The sequence below is a fragment of the Anabrus simplex genome, chromosome 1 (assembly GCF_040414725.1).
Source record: "Anabrus simplex isolate iqAnaSimp1 chromosome 1, ASM4041472v1, whole genome shotgun sequence".
Classification (NCBI taxonomy): Eukaryota; Metazoa; Arthropoda; class Insecta; order Orthoptera; family Tettigoniidae; genus Anabrus; species Anabrus simplex.
The window spans coordinates 544,292,564-544,313,023 of NC_090265.1; the positions used below are offsets into that span (position 1 = coordinate 544,292,564).

At 42.6% G+C, this 20,460-nt stretch overlaps 1 protein-coding gene across 4 annotated transcripts in view; it reads right to left on the reverse strand.

The window, feature by feature from the left end:
• Window positions 1-20,460, reverse strand: part of LOC136857109 (uncharacterized) — a 569,643-nt gene that overhangs the window by 258,896 nt on the left and 290,287 nt on the right. For all 4 annotated transcript variants that reach the window (XM_067135510.2, XM_068225059.1, XM_067135509.2 and 1 more), the window contains exon 2: window positions 1,400-1,432. In XM_067135510.2, the coding sequence (XP_066991611.2) occupies window positions 1,400-1,432 (33 nt within the window). The remainder of the gene's footprint in view (window positions 1-1,399; window positions 1,433-20,460) is intronic.

The window sequence follows — 20,460 nt, forward strand, 5'->3', positions numbered from 1 at the left end:
AAGTTGTAAATAGCGTCTTTTATAATTCATATTTTCTTTCATTTACGTTCTACTGTGAGAATGTGAGAACAGCCAGTCACAATAACTCACCACTTCACTGAATGTACAAAAGTACAACAGAAAGGCCGTGAAAAATATGAAGCTAGGTCTTGGCTGCAACAAGCATTTTTTTTTCTCAATCAGCTCGACTCATGATTTAGGCACTAAAATGAGTTTAAAATACGATCAATTAGCTAGTAATTAAATTAATGTTGACTATTACACGAATTTGTTGCCATCGGTATGTTAATTAAATTTCCTCATTTCTATCATTAACCTAATCTCATTATCATTATCATCACTAATACAATTAATTAATATATGTACTGCTATATTTTAAATCTGTAATGCATACTGTAATTGGAGACTTGTTTTCTGTTGTATGCTTTTCATTAAAATAAAATAAAAATCGTCCACTAATGAACACGTTCTGAAAATTAATGACGTGTTTCCAACATATTCAATATCGAGATGCAATTTTATTACTAAGCTGACACAGTAGTGGACATTGAAAAAAGTATTCCGTTACCTTAAAGATGGCCTCCCGGTATACCACAAACTGATCTTGAAAGTGGGGACTTCTGTTATGTTTATTACACAACGTAAAGCCACCGAAATTCGGCAGTGGGATGTGACTACACATAAAAATGCTCAAAAGAATTTTGACTGAAGCTATTAGTTTAATGGATTGTGGCACTAGAGAAACTGTTTTAATATTAGGAACCACGAAGATCCTATCAGATTTATTATTTCATTTCAAAAGAGCTCAGGTTCCCGTAACACTGCTTTGGAAGGACTATCACAGGGAAAGACGCACACTGTGTCCGCAGTTGGTCGATGTGGACAGTATTTTTCTCAACGAAAACATTACGTGGCTCCCTCGCGTGTCACGTACAAACGAATTCCTTTCGTGTTATCAGAAGGAAAAACCAATCATGTTGGCTAGAAGTAAATCTTAGGAGGCTTATTGCTGTAAGTTCAAATATGAATAAATAAATAAATAAATAAATAAATAAATAAATAAATAAATAAATAAATAAATAAATAAATACTTCTAAAATATTTGTTTATTTCACAATGACGTCGTTGAGTCTCGAAATACCGTTATGTTGAGGGGAGAAATACTGACCCGCAGTACATGTCAAACATTGGTTGTTACAGTTCATGCAGTACTGAACCTAAGATGACAGAGCCTTTCTGGTCAGAGTTCTAAGCTGAAATACTATTGAACAGTGCAATGACGAATTTTCTAGATATGATCAGGGTGATACTTGTATACAGCCACGCACATCACACTGTTGCTAAAAAAACCAAGGCCAAGTCGAAGAGAGAAAAACATACTTAAAGTGGAAGTACTCACCAAATTCTCATCGTAATGGCGTTCTCCTGTTGTCTGAAACAAACAGAAAAGTATTTATTACTTAAAAGAACAAAGAACTATACCTTACCCAAACAGTTCATGAAGGGTCTTGGAATGTAAAGACGACTGTTTCCCAGCCTGCAAATATTTGATTCTCAAGTAGTCAGGGTGATGACGCCCTTAGTCGTTTAACTTGTCTCTCATATCACTAATTCTCAGCTGAACCATCGCTGACTACTACTAAAAGCATAGCAGACGGTGATGGCTGAGCACATGACACCGACAAAGGAACTCTCTTTCTCTCTCTCTCTCTCTCATGTGTAAGTGTTATAAAGGTGAAACTTCGGCAGTGTTCTGCTTGTGTGTTCCAACGAGCACCTCTCTAGTATTGCTTCTTTTTTTTTTTTTTTTTTTTTTTTTTTTTTTTTTTTTTTTTTTTTTTTTTTTTTTTTGCTAGTTGCTTTACGTCGCACCGACACAGATAGGTCTTATGGCGACGATGGGACAAGGAAGGGCTAGGAGTGGGGAGGAAGCGGCCGTGGCCTTAATTAAGGTACAGCCCCAGCATTTGCCTGGTGTGAAAATGGGAAACCACGGAAAACCATTTTCAGGGCTGCCGACAGTGGGGTTCGAACCTACTCTCCCGAATACTGGATACTGGCCGCACTTAAGCGACTGCAGCTGTCGAGCTCGGTCTAGTATTGCGTTTCGGAGTGTTTTGTGATGCAATCTGCAGGGCTTTAAAATTTGGGAAATGTTCTTCAGAACGTCTAGCGCATAGGCAACAGCCAAGCTATGCATTATCTATTTTTCTAGTGAGCAATTCTCCTTTGATTAATAAATTAGGTTAGTGTCCGCTGGAGATAAGATGTTGGTCGATATGAAGTAGATGTAGAAGGAAATTATGAAGGGTATTACAATGAAAATTACAGGCTGTGCTGCTGATCAGTAACTCTTCGTACTTGTTGGGTTAATACATGGCAAGTTCAGTTTCATGTTAAATGAAAAATTGTAAAGGAGATTCGAACAACAATGAAAGAACAAATGAAAAGCAAAAAAGACATGGAAATAAAATCAATACCAGTATACAATATTTACATCACTAGATGGAGCAATAAATAATAGTGAGGTTGCGAACCTCTCAGACTGAACATTTTTAGTTAGATCACACTTCAAAAACAGCACGAAATCACTGTGTTGAAAATTCAGGCTTTGTGGAAACACCATCCCACGAATGGCTAGAAGGGGAGCGAAAAAACTTGAGAAACCAAGTTTGAGAGGAGACAACGTGCCAGGTGAAATGTATGTGATAAGTGATGGGAAAAGACACCGATGAATTTAAAATCTTTCATTGTAAACATCACTATCAGTACTTATTGTTTCATTTCCGTCTGCCATCTTTTATTTTCTTAGGTCTAGCAGATTTTTTGGTTTCAATTATGTTTTATATTAACCCTTTGTTCACTGAATTTGTCTCAGCGAGTTATTTATTACTCCATCTAGTGGTGTAAATGTTGTATATTGGTATTGTTTTTATTTCCAGATTCGAACAATGTTCAGTACTTATACAACACATATACAGGGTGGTCGGAGATAACGCTCGCCGAGAATATTAACGTTCATACTAATAAGTAATTTGAAAAAAAATGTCGATATCTGGCGCCATTGTCATTTCATCAGCTGCTGAAGTTAGCCAATCAGATCACTTCGCGGGCGAATTCAAATGGGCTTTACAAGGCGGTGTTGCTATGGCTGCACGTGGCTTAGTTGGGCTTGAAAGCCTCGCCGAGAAATGAGTATTAAACACTAGTACATCACGGGTTTCAGCCAGTATCACCATAGCGAGCTTGCTATGGGCCGGGCCTATCAGCAGGGAAGTCTCCCATGGAGAAGTTTATCTCTTCTATTGGCGCTCTCAAGCCGGCCATAAGCCACGTGCAGATTCAGAAACACCGCCTCGCAAAGCCCATCTGAAATCACCCGCGAAGCGATCTGATTGGCTAACTTCAGCAGCTGATAAAATTACAACGGCGCCAGATATCCACGTATTTTTTGTTCAAATTACCTAACAGTATGACCAGTGCTCTAACGGTCATATACCCGGTTCACGTTGTTTCCGACCAGCCTGTATTATGGCGTCTTCTTCACGTGCCATCTCTTCATAGAAGGTGGGCGGGCAATCATCACAGCTAACCGGTGTGGCAGCCCTGAATAAATCACAGGTGGTACAGTAATTCGGTCCAGAAAGCCAAGAATAACGGCCGAAAGGATTCGTTGGTCTGACCACACGACACCTCGGAATCTGCAGGCATTCGGGCTGAGCAGCGGTCGCTTGGTAAGCCAAGGCCCTTCAAGGGCTGTAGTGCCATGGGGTTTGGTTTGCTGTGGTACAGTAATTCTACTATTTCAAGTTGTCCAACCAGAATGTACAGTCGCTGAAAAGTAAGTGCATGGTATTGTATGCTCCTCGTATTTAATATTTTGTCAGACTTAATTTTAGTTATTACCAAAATATAACTCGCCTCCCTTGTAGATATAAAACCTGTGTAAACACACAACAAACATTACACCTATAACTTCCATTGTTTCTGAGGAAAGTGGACCTGCAAGGAACTTGCAGTATACAATACCACGTACTAATTTTTTGAGCGTCTGCACGTCTTCTAGCCGATGTTCGTCTGGCTTGCTCACATCAATGAAAATGCCACCGATAACCACAAAAGCGCTGTTTGACTAAACGTCGAATTTTCCGACACTGGCGAATATATCGACTCTTGGTACTTGTACTTGTCGGTTAATAACTGACATGACAAGTTCAGTTTTATGTTAAATGAGAAATACTATGAAGATGTCTTACATCTGTTCACAAGGTATTGCGGATTATACGAATACTGCCTCATCTACGCGGATAGGGGAATGAGGAAAACGCTCAGTATAACAGGACCTCGCTATGACCTTTACAGTGAAAGCTCTAGGACGACGACTGACACTTCTAGAAACAGTACTCGTAACGCCTTCTCCATGGCTCTCTTACTTGGAGGTCTGCAGATCGAGGATGGAACATCTACCAACAAGGTTATTCTATTTACTACTGTACAATATTTGACCTCTGTGCAGCGCAGATTATTCTCCCCCGTACCAATGACTGAGTGACGTCATGTGATGAGCTGGGGACCACAGGACCCAGCTGAATCTGGGATTGCTACTACATTTTTAGTGGGGCAGATTAAAGTAAGGCATTGAGTGGTTCGTCCCTTGGACGCTTGCTCAGTGCGTGTGGGGAACAGCCACCAGAGACAGACAGTAGTAGGAAAGCACTACTGCAAAGTGAAAGTGTAAATAAAATTAAACTTTTGTCAGTGCACTTCAAGTTATTGCCTGATACTATACCTTTTGTGTAATCTCGAATTAGGTATTCAAAAATCAGAGGCAGATTCGGTTTAATTTTTGTTTTCCAGCTCTGTGGCTGAATGGTCAGCGCAGTAAACTTCTGTTCTTGGGGCGTCAGGTTCGATTCCCGGCCGGATCGGCGATTTTAGACACGTTTGGTTAATTTCACTAACTAGGAGGCTGGGTGATATGATCGTCTCAACACACATCTTCTCTTACATATAATATATCACTCTACCAACCACTACAGAAGTACGTAGTAGTGAGTACATACATGCAGAAAGGGTATCCGGCCATAAAACTTAATATACATTAGTGACAACGCCAGATAATTGGGAAAGAAAAGTTGGTTTGTTTTCGTTACAACACGGGGAAACAGCTCTTAGATTTTCCCAAACTCAGTATTTACTGTGAGTTCAGGATTGTGTTCAGAGTTGTGGATCAGGCTATATGTTGTTATTTGACTAGTATTCAGTGGCGTAGCACTATAAGGCGGCTGCATTTGGAGGAAGTTTCAACATTTTCCGTTAATATTACCTGAAGTCGGCCTCTGTGTTGTAATGGTTAGTGTGATTATCTGCCATCCCGGGAAGCCCGGGTTCGATTCTCGGCTCTGCCACGAAATTTGAGAAGTCGTACGTGGATTGGAACGGGATCCACTCAGTCTCGGGAGGCCAACGGAATAGAGGGGATTCGATTCCCACCTCAGCCATCCTCGACGTGGTTTTCCGTGATTTCCCACTTCTCCTCCAGGAAAAATGCCGGGATGGTACCTAACTTAAGGCCACGGCCAATTCCTTCCCTCTCCCTTGTCTATCCATTCCAATCTACCCGCTCCCCCACAAAGCCCCTGTCCAGCATAGCAAGTGAGGCTGCCTGGGCGAGGTACAGGTCCTCCTTCCGAGTTGTATCCCCCGATCCAAAGTCAAACGCTCCAGGACACTGCCCTTGGAGGCAGTAGAGGTGGGATTCCTCGCTGAGTCTGACGGATAAACCAACTCTGGAGTAGAAACGGATTAAGAAAGAAATATTAGTTGACTCGCATTTTCGTGTTTCGGTTTCAGGCGCTGAAGATAAATGATTTGCTTTTATTATCACTGTAATAATAACATTAACTATTTAATTTTGTTTTTCAGTTTCACGCACAACAGTAGATGTGATTTACTTTTGTTATCATTAGGTTTAATTAAGTGGGTATAATTTCACTTATGAAAGCGAAGTGATCAGCACATTTTGCTATGTTAAAGAGACTGTATTATTATTATTATTATTAGTATTATTATTATTGTTGTTGTTGTTTCGGGGTATCTGTGGAACGCAGAGAGGTGAAAGAAGGTGCGGGCTTGAATGGATCTAACTACACTATCAAAAATTGAATTAAAACTTTAAAAGGTTATTTTTTTTTTATTTTTTAGAATATCACACTTAACAATTTTTTCACTGAGTGAACATAACAACATGACAAGTACAATTAGCAATCTTGAAACAAGACTTGAAAAAATCCCAGCTTAGTGAATTTTACAGCTTTAGGGCTTCAAGCCCTTAGTTTACAAATTCTTAGATACCGGATCCAGTTTACAAAATTCACGAAATCTCAATGGTTAGACAGGGACGGAAATATCCTGATTTAAGAGCACTTGATCCAGAAGTTACAACATTTAGCCTTCCAGAGGCACCCCTCACTATTACAAAACTTTGAAAAGACCTTACATGCTCTCGATTTCTTACATCCCGCTCAAGGCAACATAACATCAAAATCTTACACTCTTCGGCCTCCCAAGGCACTATTTACGAATGAAAATAGTTTTTCACAGGGGTATCTAGTACCCAACCTACTGGGCCTTTGCGGAAAAAGAACAGGTTAAATGACTGGCCCGAAACAAAAACCGACTGGAGGCGTACACTTGCGCTCCTAGATAATGAAATATTAAAACCCTAACAGGGCTCTGGACCCGATGAAACAGGGTCTAGTCCCAAGCTACTGAGGTGACTCGCATGGAAATCAATTTAATACCTTACAATAAGAAAACAGTTACGAATCGTAGTCACCTCAAACCAAGATGAAGGGGAGCTCGAGAGGGTAACTCACTCTCTATCCTCGATTTAGAGTTAAAGACTTTATGAAGTTTTACATTAGCCGAAAGAAAATTTACATCTTAGAAAAGTTTTGTTAGATAGTTAAAAATTCGGACCTTCCCCTCGGATAAGTTGCGGAGACAGCTACAGAAAACTAAGTCTGGTGGTCATTACCTGGCTGATGTTCTGCCTGCCGAAGAATGAGCCACTTCGCCTCCTGCCTTAACACACACACTCAGAAAGACGACGATCAAGAGACAAGGAAACTTGAAAAGCCGCAACTTATATACCCTAAGGGAAGGTTAGAGAGGATTCTGGGCTAATCCGGACACACCCTCTCATTTTTATTGGCTGAACCCGAAAGTTACACTCAAAACCGAACAAGAAGCTGAAAATTAATTACAGAAAATTTTCATTGGCCAGATTCAAAAATGGAGGAATGAGACAGAAGTAATCGAAACAGACTTTCAACGTATTAGGTCGTGTTACGTACATGTAGTACGTGTTGAAGAGATGTTAAGTACAGAACAAAAATGGCCAGCCGGACACCAGTGGGATCCGAACCCACAACCTCCCGATTTCGCGATTACAATGCGGTCGTGAAAATTCAATATCCATGAGACAGAAGTGTTGCAAACCTAGAATTACATAAAGAAAATAAATGAAATTTGAGAAAACCTATAAGCACAAAATTTCTTTCAATAACAACTTCCTTTACCTTGCACCAGAGTGCATTACTATAGTTTTTTGGTAGTGACATCTGTGGAAAAAGTCCAAACTTCTTGGTGTACAGCAAAAACAAAACCAATATAAATCCAATCATTTTAGGAAACTTCACAATAACACAATTACTTAATGTTTCAGTAGTGATACCTTCTGATTAAAGTCTCAACTTTATGTAGTAACAATTTCACATTTTGGTCGATAGAGGAGTTCATTAAGGCGCTTATTTTGAAAGTCTGGAGTTGAGATGTACCTCCTGGTACAATTATTATTATTATTATTATTATTATTATTATTATTATTATTATTATTATTATTATTATTATTATTATTATTATTATTATTATTATACGGGTTTTACATAGCACCGACACAGAGAGGTCTTGTGTCGACGATGGGGTACGACAGGGATGGGAATGGCAACGAAGCGAGCGTGGCCTTGCGTTTGCACTGTATGCGTTCTGGGGGCATTTGAGCTTGCCATAAATGGCCTAACCTACTCTATAAATGTGCGAGCTATCATGTAATTCTGTATGTAATAAGTTATTTATAAACATTAGTAGGCGCCGATTAATGGTTATTCTAATGATAAATAATTGAGGAAAATTGACCGTATATAAACTGCGGCAAACCACAATACTTATTTCTCCAGCTCCTGCAAGGAATGCACTTAATGACTTGAAGGAAGGCCTTGAATAGCCATTCTTTTGCAGAGGAACTCAACTTTTCCCTACCGGTATTAGATAACCCCGTAAAGGTTCGCATACAGAAAGTGATGAAAAATAGATTCTAATTTCGTATTCTAGATCTGTTTAGTCGCACAAAAAAATGAAAACGTATAAACTCCACGCAGGTACACGTCTCTGAGAAACAACGGAACCACCGGGCGAGTTGGTCGTACGGTTAGCAGCAGGCAGCTCTGAGCTCGCATCCGGGAGATAGTGGGTTCGAACCCCACTGTCGGCAGCCCTGAAGATGGTTTTCCCTGGTTTCCCGTTTTCGCACCAGGCAAATGCTGGGGCTGTACCTTAAATAAGGCCACGGCCGCTTCCTTCCCAGTCCCATCGTCGCCGTAAGACCTATCTGTGTCGGTGCGACGTAAAGCAACTAGCAAAAAAAAAAAAAACAACAACGGAACCTGCAGATATAATGTTTCTTGTGGGTATCCACATTGTTTGTATCAACATGGAAGGTGAATTACATTTTGATAAACATTAAAATTAAGTTCCGCCTCTGTGGTGTGGTGGTTAGCGTAATTAGCTGCCACCCTCGGAAGTCCAGGTTCGATTCCAGGCTCTGCCACGAAATTTGAAAAGTGGTACGAGGGCTGAAACGGGGTCCACTCATCCTCGGGAGGTCAACTGAGTAGAGGGGGGGTTCGATTTCCACCTCAGCCATCCTCGAAGTGGTTTTTCGTTGTTTCTCACTTCTCCTCCAAGCAAATGCCGGGATGGTACCTAACTTAAGCCTCCGCAAGCTCTTTGAGGTATTGAAATTCGACTCTTCCTTGTCTATCCCTTCCCATCTCCCAACAAGGCCACTGTTCAGCATAGCAGGTGAAGCTTGGTTATTATTTTAGGAAATTAGTGTTATTTATTTTATTTAAGGTGTATTTGTTGTATATTATGTTTTATTGAATCATCTTTCATCGGGAAAAATAACCTGTTGATGATCTATCTATCTATCTATCTATCGAGCTCGATAGCTGCAGTCGCTTAAGTGCAGCCAGTATCCAGTATTCGGGAGATAGTAGGTTCGAACCCCACTGTCGGCAGCCCTGAAAATGGTTTTCCGTGGTTTCCCATTTTCACACCAGGCAAATGCTGGGGCTGTACCTTAATTAAGGCCACGGCCGCTTCCTTGCCACTCCTAGCCCTTCCCTCTCCCATCGTCGCCATAAGACCTATCTGTGTCGGTGCGACGTAAAGCAACTAGAAAACAAATCTATCTATCTATCTTCTATCGAGGCGAAAGAGGTGGATCCCTCGCTGAGTCCGAGAGAAAAACCGACTCTGGAATCCAACATGTTGGCTGAACAGTCAGAGTACTGGCCTTCGGTTCAGAGGGTCCCGGGTTCGGTTCCCGGCCGGGTCGGGGATTTTAACCTTAATTGGGTAATTCCAATGGCATGGAGGCTGGGTGTATGTGTTGTCTTCATCATCATTTCATCCTCATCACGACGCGCAGATCGCCTACAGGAGTCAAATAGAAAGACCTGCACCTGGCGAGCCGAACCCGTCCTGGGATATCCCGGCACTAAAAGCCATTCGACATTTCATTACCGACTCTGGAGGGTAAACAGATTACGAACGGTCGAACAAACACCACCATCGCCAGTTAGTTTGTTACCATGATGTCTGCACAGTATTTCCAAGTCAGCCACGCTCGCAGTTTATGGACTTAGCTATAAATATCTAAATTCGTAAGTATCTCCATTATTATGCATTGTAAAGGTACCATAAAAGATTGGAAATTACATTTTCTATTTTTTTTTTTTTTTTTTTTTTGCCGTGTACACTACTGATATTTTCTGAGCAGGTCTCGCGATGTAGGGGTAGCGTGCCTGTCTCTTACCCGGAAGTTCCGCGTTCGATTCCTGGCCAGGTTCGTTTTTTACCTCGATCTGAGAGCTGTTTCGAGGTCCACTCAGCTTTACGTGATTGTAATTGAGGAACTATTTGACGGTGAGATGGCGGCCCCGCGCTGGAAATCCAAGAATAACGGCCGAGAGGATTCGTCGTGCAGACCACACAACCCCTCACAATCTACAGGCCTTTCGGCTGAGCAGCGGTCGCTTGGTAGGCCATGGACCTTCGATGCTGTTGCACCATGGGGGGAGGAGGGATATTTTCTGAGAATTTTGGAAGTTCATGAAAAATATAATAATCACGAATATCTCCGTTATTCATCTTTGTACGGTGCGGTTTATCGATACAGCTACTGTCATCTTAATGGAGGACTTTCATATTTCCAGTTTTGGTCCGCTTAATGTCGCTACTTCACTTTGTACGAATCAAGTAATATATAATGTGTAGCACAATATGGCTGTACATGAACTTAAATACCAAGTTTCGGGAAAATATATTTAGCCATTTCCCCGTGATGTAACAAACAAACAAACAAACAAACAAACAAACAAACAAACAAACAAACAAACAAACAAACAAACAAACAAACAAAAATTGAACTAAATCTACTTTCAACTTGTGTAGGCCTACAACTAATCTATATAAATAAAAAAGTACGGGATCCGCTGTCTGTAATTTTGTTTGTTTTGCCAATGTTTCAGATATTTATCCGTTTTAAGTCAACTCAAGACCGTATCAGTGGTTTTTAACTTTCGTCTCTGTCTGTTTGTCCGTCGACCGCGCGAGTTAGCCGTGGGGTTAGGAGCGCGCAGCTGTGAGCTCGCATCCGGGAGATAGAGGGTTCGAACCCCACTGTCGGCAGCCCTGAAGATGGTTTGCCGTGGTTTCCATTTTCACACCAGGCAAATGCTGGGGCTGTACCTCAATTAAGGCACGGCCGCTTCCTTCCCATTCCTAGGCCTTTCCTATCCCATGGTCGCCATAAGACCTATCTGTGTCGGTGCGACTAGCAAAGCGACTATCAAAAATAAAAAAACAAATGTCCGCCTGTTCCACTATCACGGTGAAACTGCTGGATAGATCTGGACTAAACTTCATAGTTTACTCATCCAGGAGCGTGTTTAGATATGCATACGATTTAAAGATCACTGAACAGAGGGGGGGGGGGGCGGTATAGGAAACCAGAACAGTTTTTTTTTCATTTTCTCTTAAACTACCGGTATTGATTTTCTGTAAAATCCGTAGACTATATGTGAAATGCCTCTTCATTTTAAATAACTTTAGTTATGTACAGAAATTCGCGTACTCTTCAAATGACGGAGATAATTACTATTTTCTGCGGGTTTCATGTTCTGCACTGAGTGACCGACAAACCGACAACGAACCTACTCGTTACCATGGCAACGTCTCTGACTGCTTGCCAGCAGGGAAGTAACGTAATGCCATTTTTGCCTCTTTTTTCTGTAAACTCATGGTTGTTCGTTGGGTAGAAAACGAGACAGACGTCAAGCTGCCATCCTGCAGAATATTTACGGAATTCCTTTGGAGGTTACAATCGTCCTCCAATAGCACTACAGCTGGCTGCGGAGTTAAGCCCATAATTTCACACCGTGAGGTGTTTTATGGCAGTTGCTATAATTTTTACTGTATTTCTCTTCTAAATTCTGTTTCCTAATTTAATTTCTTAGCCCTGCCTTGCCTCTTTAGGCTTAAGTAATAACACCATATGTTATCTTCTTATCTAAGAATCCCTGAACCTAAATTTCTTTTCTGTAACCGCTTTATTAAATCCTTAACTGATATCATCACAATTTAGTGAGGGACATTTCATTCTTCCAATACATCCACTTCGTACTTACATATTTGTCCTATCCAGCTGTTTTCAGTTATTATCCTATTTTCAATTAATGTCAACTTTCCTTAATGTCTCCGTATGTATACGAGTGCTTATCCCGAAACCTGGACACTCTTCCTTTTGAGGATAATTCTAAGCTGTTCAAATGTGTAACTTTAATAACGATACAGACCTTCGTTTCGGGTAATTGGTACCTAGATGATAAGTCGTATCGAAAAACAGATAGCACACTCGCCGCTCAATTTGTTGAGATGTACAACTTTGGTCTAGTGACTTTTGTACGTTAGAGTTGAATTTTTCTATTATAATCGAAACTCCCCAACTCGATTGTGACTGGCATTATGAAAAGTGGCTTGCCATTACAATGAAAACTCCCCGGCTCGATTTTGAATGACAGTAACATGGGAGCCTGCCGTTATAGTAGATTCTCCTAAACTCGTTTGAAAATGGCAGTAGGAAACGTGGCCTGCCATTATGATCAAATCCCCAACGTGCACCTTACAATCTTAAACAACGTATGGGGATTTCCCCGTGGAGTTTCTCGGATTTACGCTAAGAGACATGCAATTTAATGTAACCTTATTCACTGCGTGTCCAGTAATTTACGTATACATCCGTATGCAATGTAGAATACCGTGGCAAAGTACGGGTACATTTGCTAGTATACAATAAATGGTGATATCAGCTCAGAAAAAGTATAGCTCTTAGGCTGAATGGTCAGCGTAGTCATCTTCGGTTCAGAGGGCCTCGAGTTCGATTCCCAACCGGATCGGAGATTTTAACCTCATATGGTTATTTCTCCTGGCTCGGGGAATGGATGTTTATACTGTACCCAACATTCCTGAAACACACACAACACAATCCTCCACTACAAAATCACTCAGTTCCTATACACGGCAGATGCTACCCATCATCGTTGAAGGGTCTGCCCTACAAGGGCTGCATCAGGCTAGGAATAGCCACATGAACTTATCATAGCTCAGAAAAGAAGGAAATTGAGATTATGCTACAAAACTACATTAAAGGCTTCCAAGAAAAGTCCCCGTGGATGGGGCTGGTAAAATAACACCCACAGTATCACCTGCTCGTCGTAAGAGGCGACTAAAAGGGGTCCCAGGGGCCCTCACCTTGGCAGCGTGGGTTGGCGACCATGGAGCCCTTAGCGGAGTCCTGGAATTGTTTCCACTTATGTCAGGCTCCTCACTCTCATCTACTCTACCCGACCTTCCTTGGTCAACTCTTGTTCTTTTCAGACCCCGACGATACTAGAGCACTTGAGGCCTTGGAGTCTTTCATTTTCACGCCCTTAGTGGCCCTTGGCTTTCTATGGCCGATACCTTCATTTTTCGAAGTGTCAAATCTCTTCCATTTTTTCTCTGATTAGTGATATATAGAGGATGGTTGCCTAGTTGTACTTCCTCTTAAAATAATAACCACTACCACCGCCGCTTCCAAGAAAATGTATATCACCCAGGTGTGAGTAAATTTAATGTGAACCAGTCGCTGTTACGAAACGTACACGATGCATTGTTGCGTAGGCCAAAGGAACAGCTGCTGCAAGAATGTGTGAAGGAAACAGCTGTAAACATTCTACGAAAATAACGGTATGGAGTGTCATTTCTTGAAAGAGAAATGAACCGTTCTTGTTATTTGAGGTACAGTGAGGAAAAACAGTGTCATCAGGACCCGTACTGGACGCATGGATAATTCCCAACTAAATGCATGCTTTCCCGTATCACATGACAAAGATTGTGATGGCCAATTTCGAACAAAAAGAATGGAATAGCTCCAAAGGACTAGGACCAGAATTAGTGTTGAAAGTGTACACCTGATGCCAGTTAATAGAAATGTTGAACACTGTGTGTCATTAAGAAGGAGACTTAGAAACAAATTGTCATTCAAGGAATAAAAAACATGCCTCGGTTCGATCCAGACATTTAAAAAAGGCTAAAAGTTGATATACAAAGTTTTGGGTGACGTTATTTTGTTAAAATAAATTGCACTAATAATACTGTATGTGCACAAAAATTGTGTGCCATGAACGAATGTAGCGAGTATCGTCACAAGTATCGTCATAAACTGGCGTGTATCCCGTTTGTGTTTACTGATTGCTTGCGCGGAATTGCCATTAGGGAGCGTACCTGTCTCCGTAGCCTTTATACGTAGGTGTGAGGTACAGAACACGAAGCATGCCCGGACGACACATTTTTCGTGAATTAACCGCGGATTTGCAGTGCTCCAATACCTATTATTTTGTGAAGAAACATAACCACTAAAATGAAACCATGCCTCATCTGACAAACTTATTAAATGTGGGCCAAGAATGCTGTCAGCAGTAGTTTGCAACGTCCGATTACATGGTGATGATGATTGTTGTTTAAAGGGGCCCAACATCTAGGCCATCGGCCCCTAATGGTATACGAAATGTAATGACAATTTAAAAGTCAAAAATTCATCCACTGACCAGAATTCAAAACTTAATGATGAAAAATGAATGGATGAATATGAGTTTAAAATAATCAGCGGGTCAATTCACAATATTAAAAGTTAAATCCACTGACTAGAATTCAAAAAGACGATGATGAACAATGAGTGCGAACTTAAAATAATCAATGGATCCGACTCGCAATGCCCCACCTTCCCAGAAATTAACTTAAAACAATGGTATAAACCGACCAAAGCACAAACCTGAATCGATGATGCTTGTTGTCTAAAGGGGTCCAAAATACAGGTCAACGGCCCCTCAAAATGGTACTTATCGCTAGTAAAGTAGAACCATAGTATTTCTCATGTAGCGGCATAAATAAAAGTAACATAGACTCGCAATGTTCTTCACATTGTGGTACTACTCACAGGTAATGAACTACGCAAAGCTAACGCGGACCTATGGTATTTCTCACATAAAAGCGCCAGTCATAGGGACCCGTACTATCCCGTGGTGTTCCTCACATAGTGGGCACTAATCGCAGGCAACGCGGATCTATGGCGTCGCTCATATAGTGGTACTAATCACAGGCAACGCCCAGACCCATGGTGTTCCTCCAAACGCAGACCCATGACGTCCACAACCAGATGCGTCCCATTACAGACATTTACTCCGGCTTCATCATCTCAGGCTAGTAATTGCTGGACAATAGTCACTCTGTAAGGCTTTAATTTCAATATTTTAGCAGCCCTATGTACTGAGGATTTTGAGATACCGACTTGTTGTGCAACGCGTCGTACAGATTTAGTGGGAGATCGTGCAAATAATGTGTTAATGTCGTCGAGTTTTTCTTCTAATAGAACTCATCGTTTCGGTTTAGGAATTATAGCATTAAGTGATCCTATTGTTATTAATTTATTCACAAGACATCTAACTGTCTCTCTACCTGGAATTGGAACCACGGGAAGTCTCTCCTGAAATCGTACACACACCTTTCTACATGACTCGGTTGTTACAAATGTGTCATACATAAAAACTCTTTGTTCAAGCGTGAATTTCACTGGTATTTCAACAGTGCAGTTTTTTTTGCTAGTGGCTTTACGTCGCACAGACACAAACAGGTCTTATGGCGACGATGGGATAGGAAAGATCTAGGAGTAGGAAGGAAGCTGCCGTGGCCTTGATTAAGATACAGCCCCAGCTTTTGTCTGGGGTGAAAATGGGATACGAAGGAAAAGCATCTTCAGGGCTGCCGACAGTGGGGTTCATATTAGACTGTGGTGCATACCGACTGCCGGCCCCGCTGAGAGGACCACATTGTACAAGCTCTTGACCAGCTAGATGAGTTTGAGAGAGGCCGCATAGCCAAAAGCAGGTAAGACGTTTTGCCGCACTGCTCGCCACTTGAACCGTTCTGGCTACGCTGTGCGTCACTGTTGGACGCAGTGGGAACGTGAGGGTACATACAGGCGTAGAGAAGGCTTGGATCGACCCCGCCAGACCTGCCGCAAGGAGGAAAATTTCACTGCGCGACAGGCTGTAAGGATTTCACAGGCGTTACTGCGCCCCATCCAGAGATACACTGACTGACAGAGCAAATGTAACACCAAGAAGGAGTGGTCAGAACTTTATGCCAATTGCAGGGTAGACTGACGTCACTGAGGTATGCTCATGATGTGAAATGCGCCGCTGTGCTGCGCACGTAGCGAACGATAAATGGGACACGGCGTTGGCGAATGGCCCACTTCGTACCGTGATTTCTCAGCCGACAGTCATTGTAGAACGTGTTGTCGTGTGCCACAGGACACGTGTATAGCTAAGAATGCCAGGCCGCCGTCAACGGAGGCATTTCCAGCAGACAGACGACTTTACGAGGGGTATGGTGATCGGGCTGAGAAGGGCAGGTTGGTCGCTTCGTCAAATCGCAGCCGATACCCATAGGGATGTGTCCACGGTGCAGCGCCTGTGGCGAAGATGGTTGGCGCAGGGACATGTGGCACGTGCGAGGGGTCCAGGCGCAGCCCAAGTGACGTCAGCACGCAAGGATCGGCGCATCCGCCGCCAAGCGGTGGCAGCCCCGCACGCCACGTCAACCGCCATTCTTCAGCATGCGCAAGACACCCTGGCTGTTCCAATATCGACCAGAACAATTTCCCGTCGACTGGTTGAAGGAGGCCTGCACTCCCGGCGTCCGCTCAGAAGACTACCATCGACTCCACAGCATAGACGTGCACGCCTGGCATGGTGCCGGGCTACAGCGACTTGGATGAGGGAATGGCGGAACGTCGTGTTCTCCGATGAGTCACGCTTCTGTTCTGTCAGTGATAGTCACCGCAGACGAGTGTGGCGTCGGCGTGGAGAAAGGTCAAATCCGGCAGTAACTGTGGAGCGCCCTACCGCTAGACGACGCGGCATCATGGTTTGGGGCGCTATTGCGTATGATTCCACGTCACCTCTAGTGCGTATTCAAGGCACGTTAAATGCCCACCGCTACGTGCAGCATGTGCTGCGGCTGGTGGCACTCCCGTACCTTCAGGGGCTGCCCAATGCTCTGTTTCAGCAGGATAATGCCCGCCCACACACTGCTCGCATCTCCCAACAGGTTCTACGAGGTGTACAGATGCTTCCGTGGCCAGCGTACTCTCTGGATCTCTCACCAATCGAACACGTGTGGGATCTCATTGGACGCCGTTTGCAAACTCTGCCCCAGCCTCGTACGGACGACCAACTGTGGCAAATGGTTGACAGAGAATGGAGAACCATCCCTCAGGACACCATCCGCACTCTTATTGACTCTGTGCCTCGACGTGTTTCTGCGTGCATCGCCGCTCGCGGTGGTCCTACATCCTACTGAGTCAATGCCGTGCGCATTGTGTAACCTGCATATCGGTTTGAAATAAACATCAATTATTCGTCCGTGCCGTCTCTGTTTTTTCCCCAACTTTCATCCCTTTCGAACCACTCCTCCTTGGTGTTGCATTGTCACTGTCAGTCAGTGTATGGCATGGTAGTTGGCGATACGCCTGTGTCCACTGGTACTGTGTAGAGATGAGGAGAATGCAAGAATGAAGAATGTGGTCTGCAAACACGAACTTCCTGTTCTGCCCAGACAGATCGACTCTTATCCGCTCTTATCTGCTACACGAAAATATTGACTCACACTTTGCAGTTTGCTAGATTACAACTGACAAGAGCGAAGAGCTGCCAGTAGAAGATAATACAAAGTCGTCTGGGTAGTAGCGGAGTTGCTATGGTAACCATTCCGTCACTGGCTCTGCTGGTGAAAACCCCTTCGCCCCGTGCCTCACCGGGCATGTGCATTCTTCTGATCTCTCAACAATACCATTTCAAGGCGCCAGCAGGGTCCCTTACGACGTCCAGGATTATGAGTAGAGAATTGCCGAGCACGTTTGAACTTCTACCAGGAACGGGCAACATTGCAACTTGCGAAATGGTGACGAGTGGCACTGAGCGGCGAAGCACATTTCTGTCTGAATACAGGTGACCACCGAATTCGAATCTGGGGATGTCCTGGTCAGCACAGTGATCTACACTTCGTTGTAGAGCGCCTCCAGAAGTGTCACTGTGTAAGGTGCCATTTCCTACGATTCCCACCTACCACTGATGGTGACTGAAGGAATTCTGACGGCGTGGTGATACATCCAGAAAAAATTGCAACGGTGTATGCTGATCTTCTTAGCGCAGCTCGAGAACCCTATTTTCCAGAAGGATAATGCCCACCTCACACAGCACGGGTATTTCTGGCCTGCTTTCGTATCAACATGATTCCTTGGCCAGCGTTATCTCCAGACCTCTCGCCTATCGAGAAGGTTGAGACCAAATTCGACAGTAACTTCGGCCAGTAGCAACTGTGGCAAATATGGAGAAATTGTTACGTCAGCGGTGGCAGGATATTCCTCAGGAGAACATCCAGTGTCTGTAGCATTCGATGCAAGAATATTGTAAGATTCAAAGTTATGTAGACTCTAATTGATGTCTGTATAAATATTGAGCGATTGGGCCGAGATGAACTTAAAATACACCAAAATATATCTCATTTCGTTCTACGTTTAGAAGTGGTATCGAACATTTTTCGTACTTTTAATGCTTCAGATATTTTGTCGGGATCAGAAAAAGGACTTGTTTTTTCTAATCTTCTAAGGACAAAACAGCACTTTAGAAAGGCAAACAATGAAACCTTGCCACCTGAGCGAAATTTTATCCCACCGCAACTCCCAGTGTTCTTAGCCAGCTTTGAAATGTTAGACTTTTATCTTTATTTATATAAGAAGTTATAAATTTGGTGAAAAAACTTTTTTCTCACTACTGGGAACTCGTATGATATTAAGCGTCATAACAAGCGCTCCAATTAGTGTTTTCATAGAAAATAATTATGGAAAACTTGGATCTAGGAACTGATTTTATATCGAAGTTTATTTGATAGAAGAAGAGAATGCTCGCTCTGGCCACACAGTGCTGTGTGGCTGGTACAGTTCCGACACAGCTCTATACTGTCTTGGCACAATCAAGAGTAAAACGTAGTTTCCACCGAATTCATAGTCACATTTATGCCTATGACAGTATGGAAGCTGCTGAGGTATAGGTGGTGCAGAGTAATGACATTCGGAGCACGACTGGTGTGCGAGTGCTACTCATAGGGTCACTCGTGCTGCAATACCACTTTCTGGCTCCGCGAGGAGAGCAGTGGCAAATTAGCTCACTCCTCGTCCTGCCCAGTATGCCTCATTTTGGTGCCATCATAGGTTTTTGCAGTTTCCTTATAGCAGTATAACTATTAAGGGTACTAATTAAGAATCCAACCAGCCTTCGGGTTAATGACAAGACAGACATGGTCGAAGTGCCATAATTTTGTGCTAAAAAGTAGATCGTCCCTAAAAGAACACTTTCGTTTCGACTTTTCATACACCACGAAGCAATTAACAATAGAGAAATAGTACAATTAAACTGGAAGACCTTCTTCAGACAGCCACACAAAATGGGTGAGATACTGCCAGCTGAACAACCTTGAATTACTTAATGTAACGAGAAATATACACTGATGCTTTCCGATAATTCAAATTTTAATACGATACTTTAAAGTACAATATACGAGACAGTTCACGAAAAATGGAACAATATGCGTCTTGTGTATTATTTTCCGGGACAATGCCATCATTTTGTGCTAGAAAGTAGTTTTGTAACTAGTGAGTAAATTGACTCCATGGCGACTATATATTGCAACCTCGAACAGCGGAAAGACGCGCCTAACCAACTATGCTACCCAGTCGAGCAGTATAGTGGTACCAAAAGCCGATAGTGATTACTTCAAATTCCAGAACACCGCGCGACCCAGATAATGAAGACAATTCTTGGAGACATTACAGCACATGAGGATAAACCTTGGCCTCCTTTAGCGCTGTGGTATTGTAACGGAGGTCAGAGGGGAAGTCCCTTTATCATTTGTATTAGTAAATGCTTTATGACTCAACTTTCTAAGAAAAGAAATGCAAAATATTTGCAACAGCACGTGCCATTTATCTCCTAGTCCACCGTGAAAGTGTGAACCACACATCAAATCTAAATTATCTTAATAAATGCTACATGTTTGATGTCCTTTCAGTTATGTTCGGGCTGAACTCATTGGTATAATCAGTTACTCAGTGTCCTGCTGTTTCCAAAATAGCGGGTTCAACCCCAGCTGAGGATGGGGCAACGGCTTGACACTTACTTCCAATACGCCAAACCATTCATACCCAGTATCCATTATAATATCATATCTCATGTGGTATGTTATTCTTACGATTTGTATCATGTATTTCTCTACCTCAGCGCTTAGGAAAATTGCGACATACTGTACATCATGATTTATTTCCTTCCCTTCCTCTTTTTGTCTCATTTCTTAATTTTAGGTGTCTCCAGTATTACTTCACCCTTTCACTGCCTTCTTTTATTTTCCACCCGTTCAAACAGCTGGACATTCCCATCTCTTTCCTGAAAATTCTCA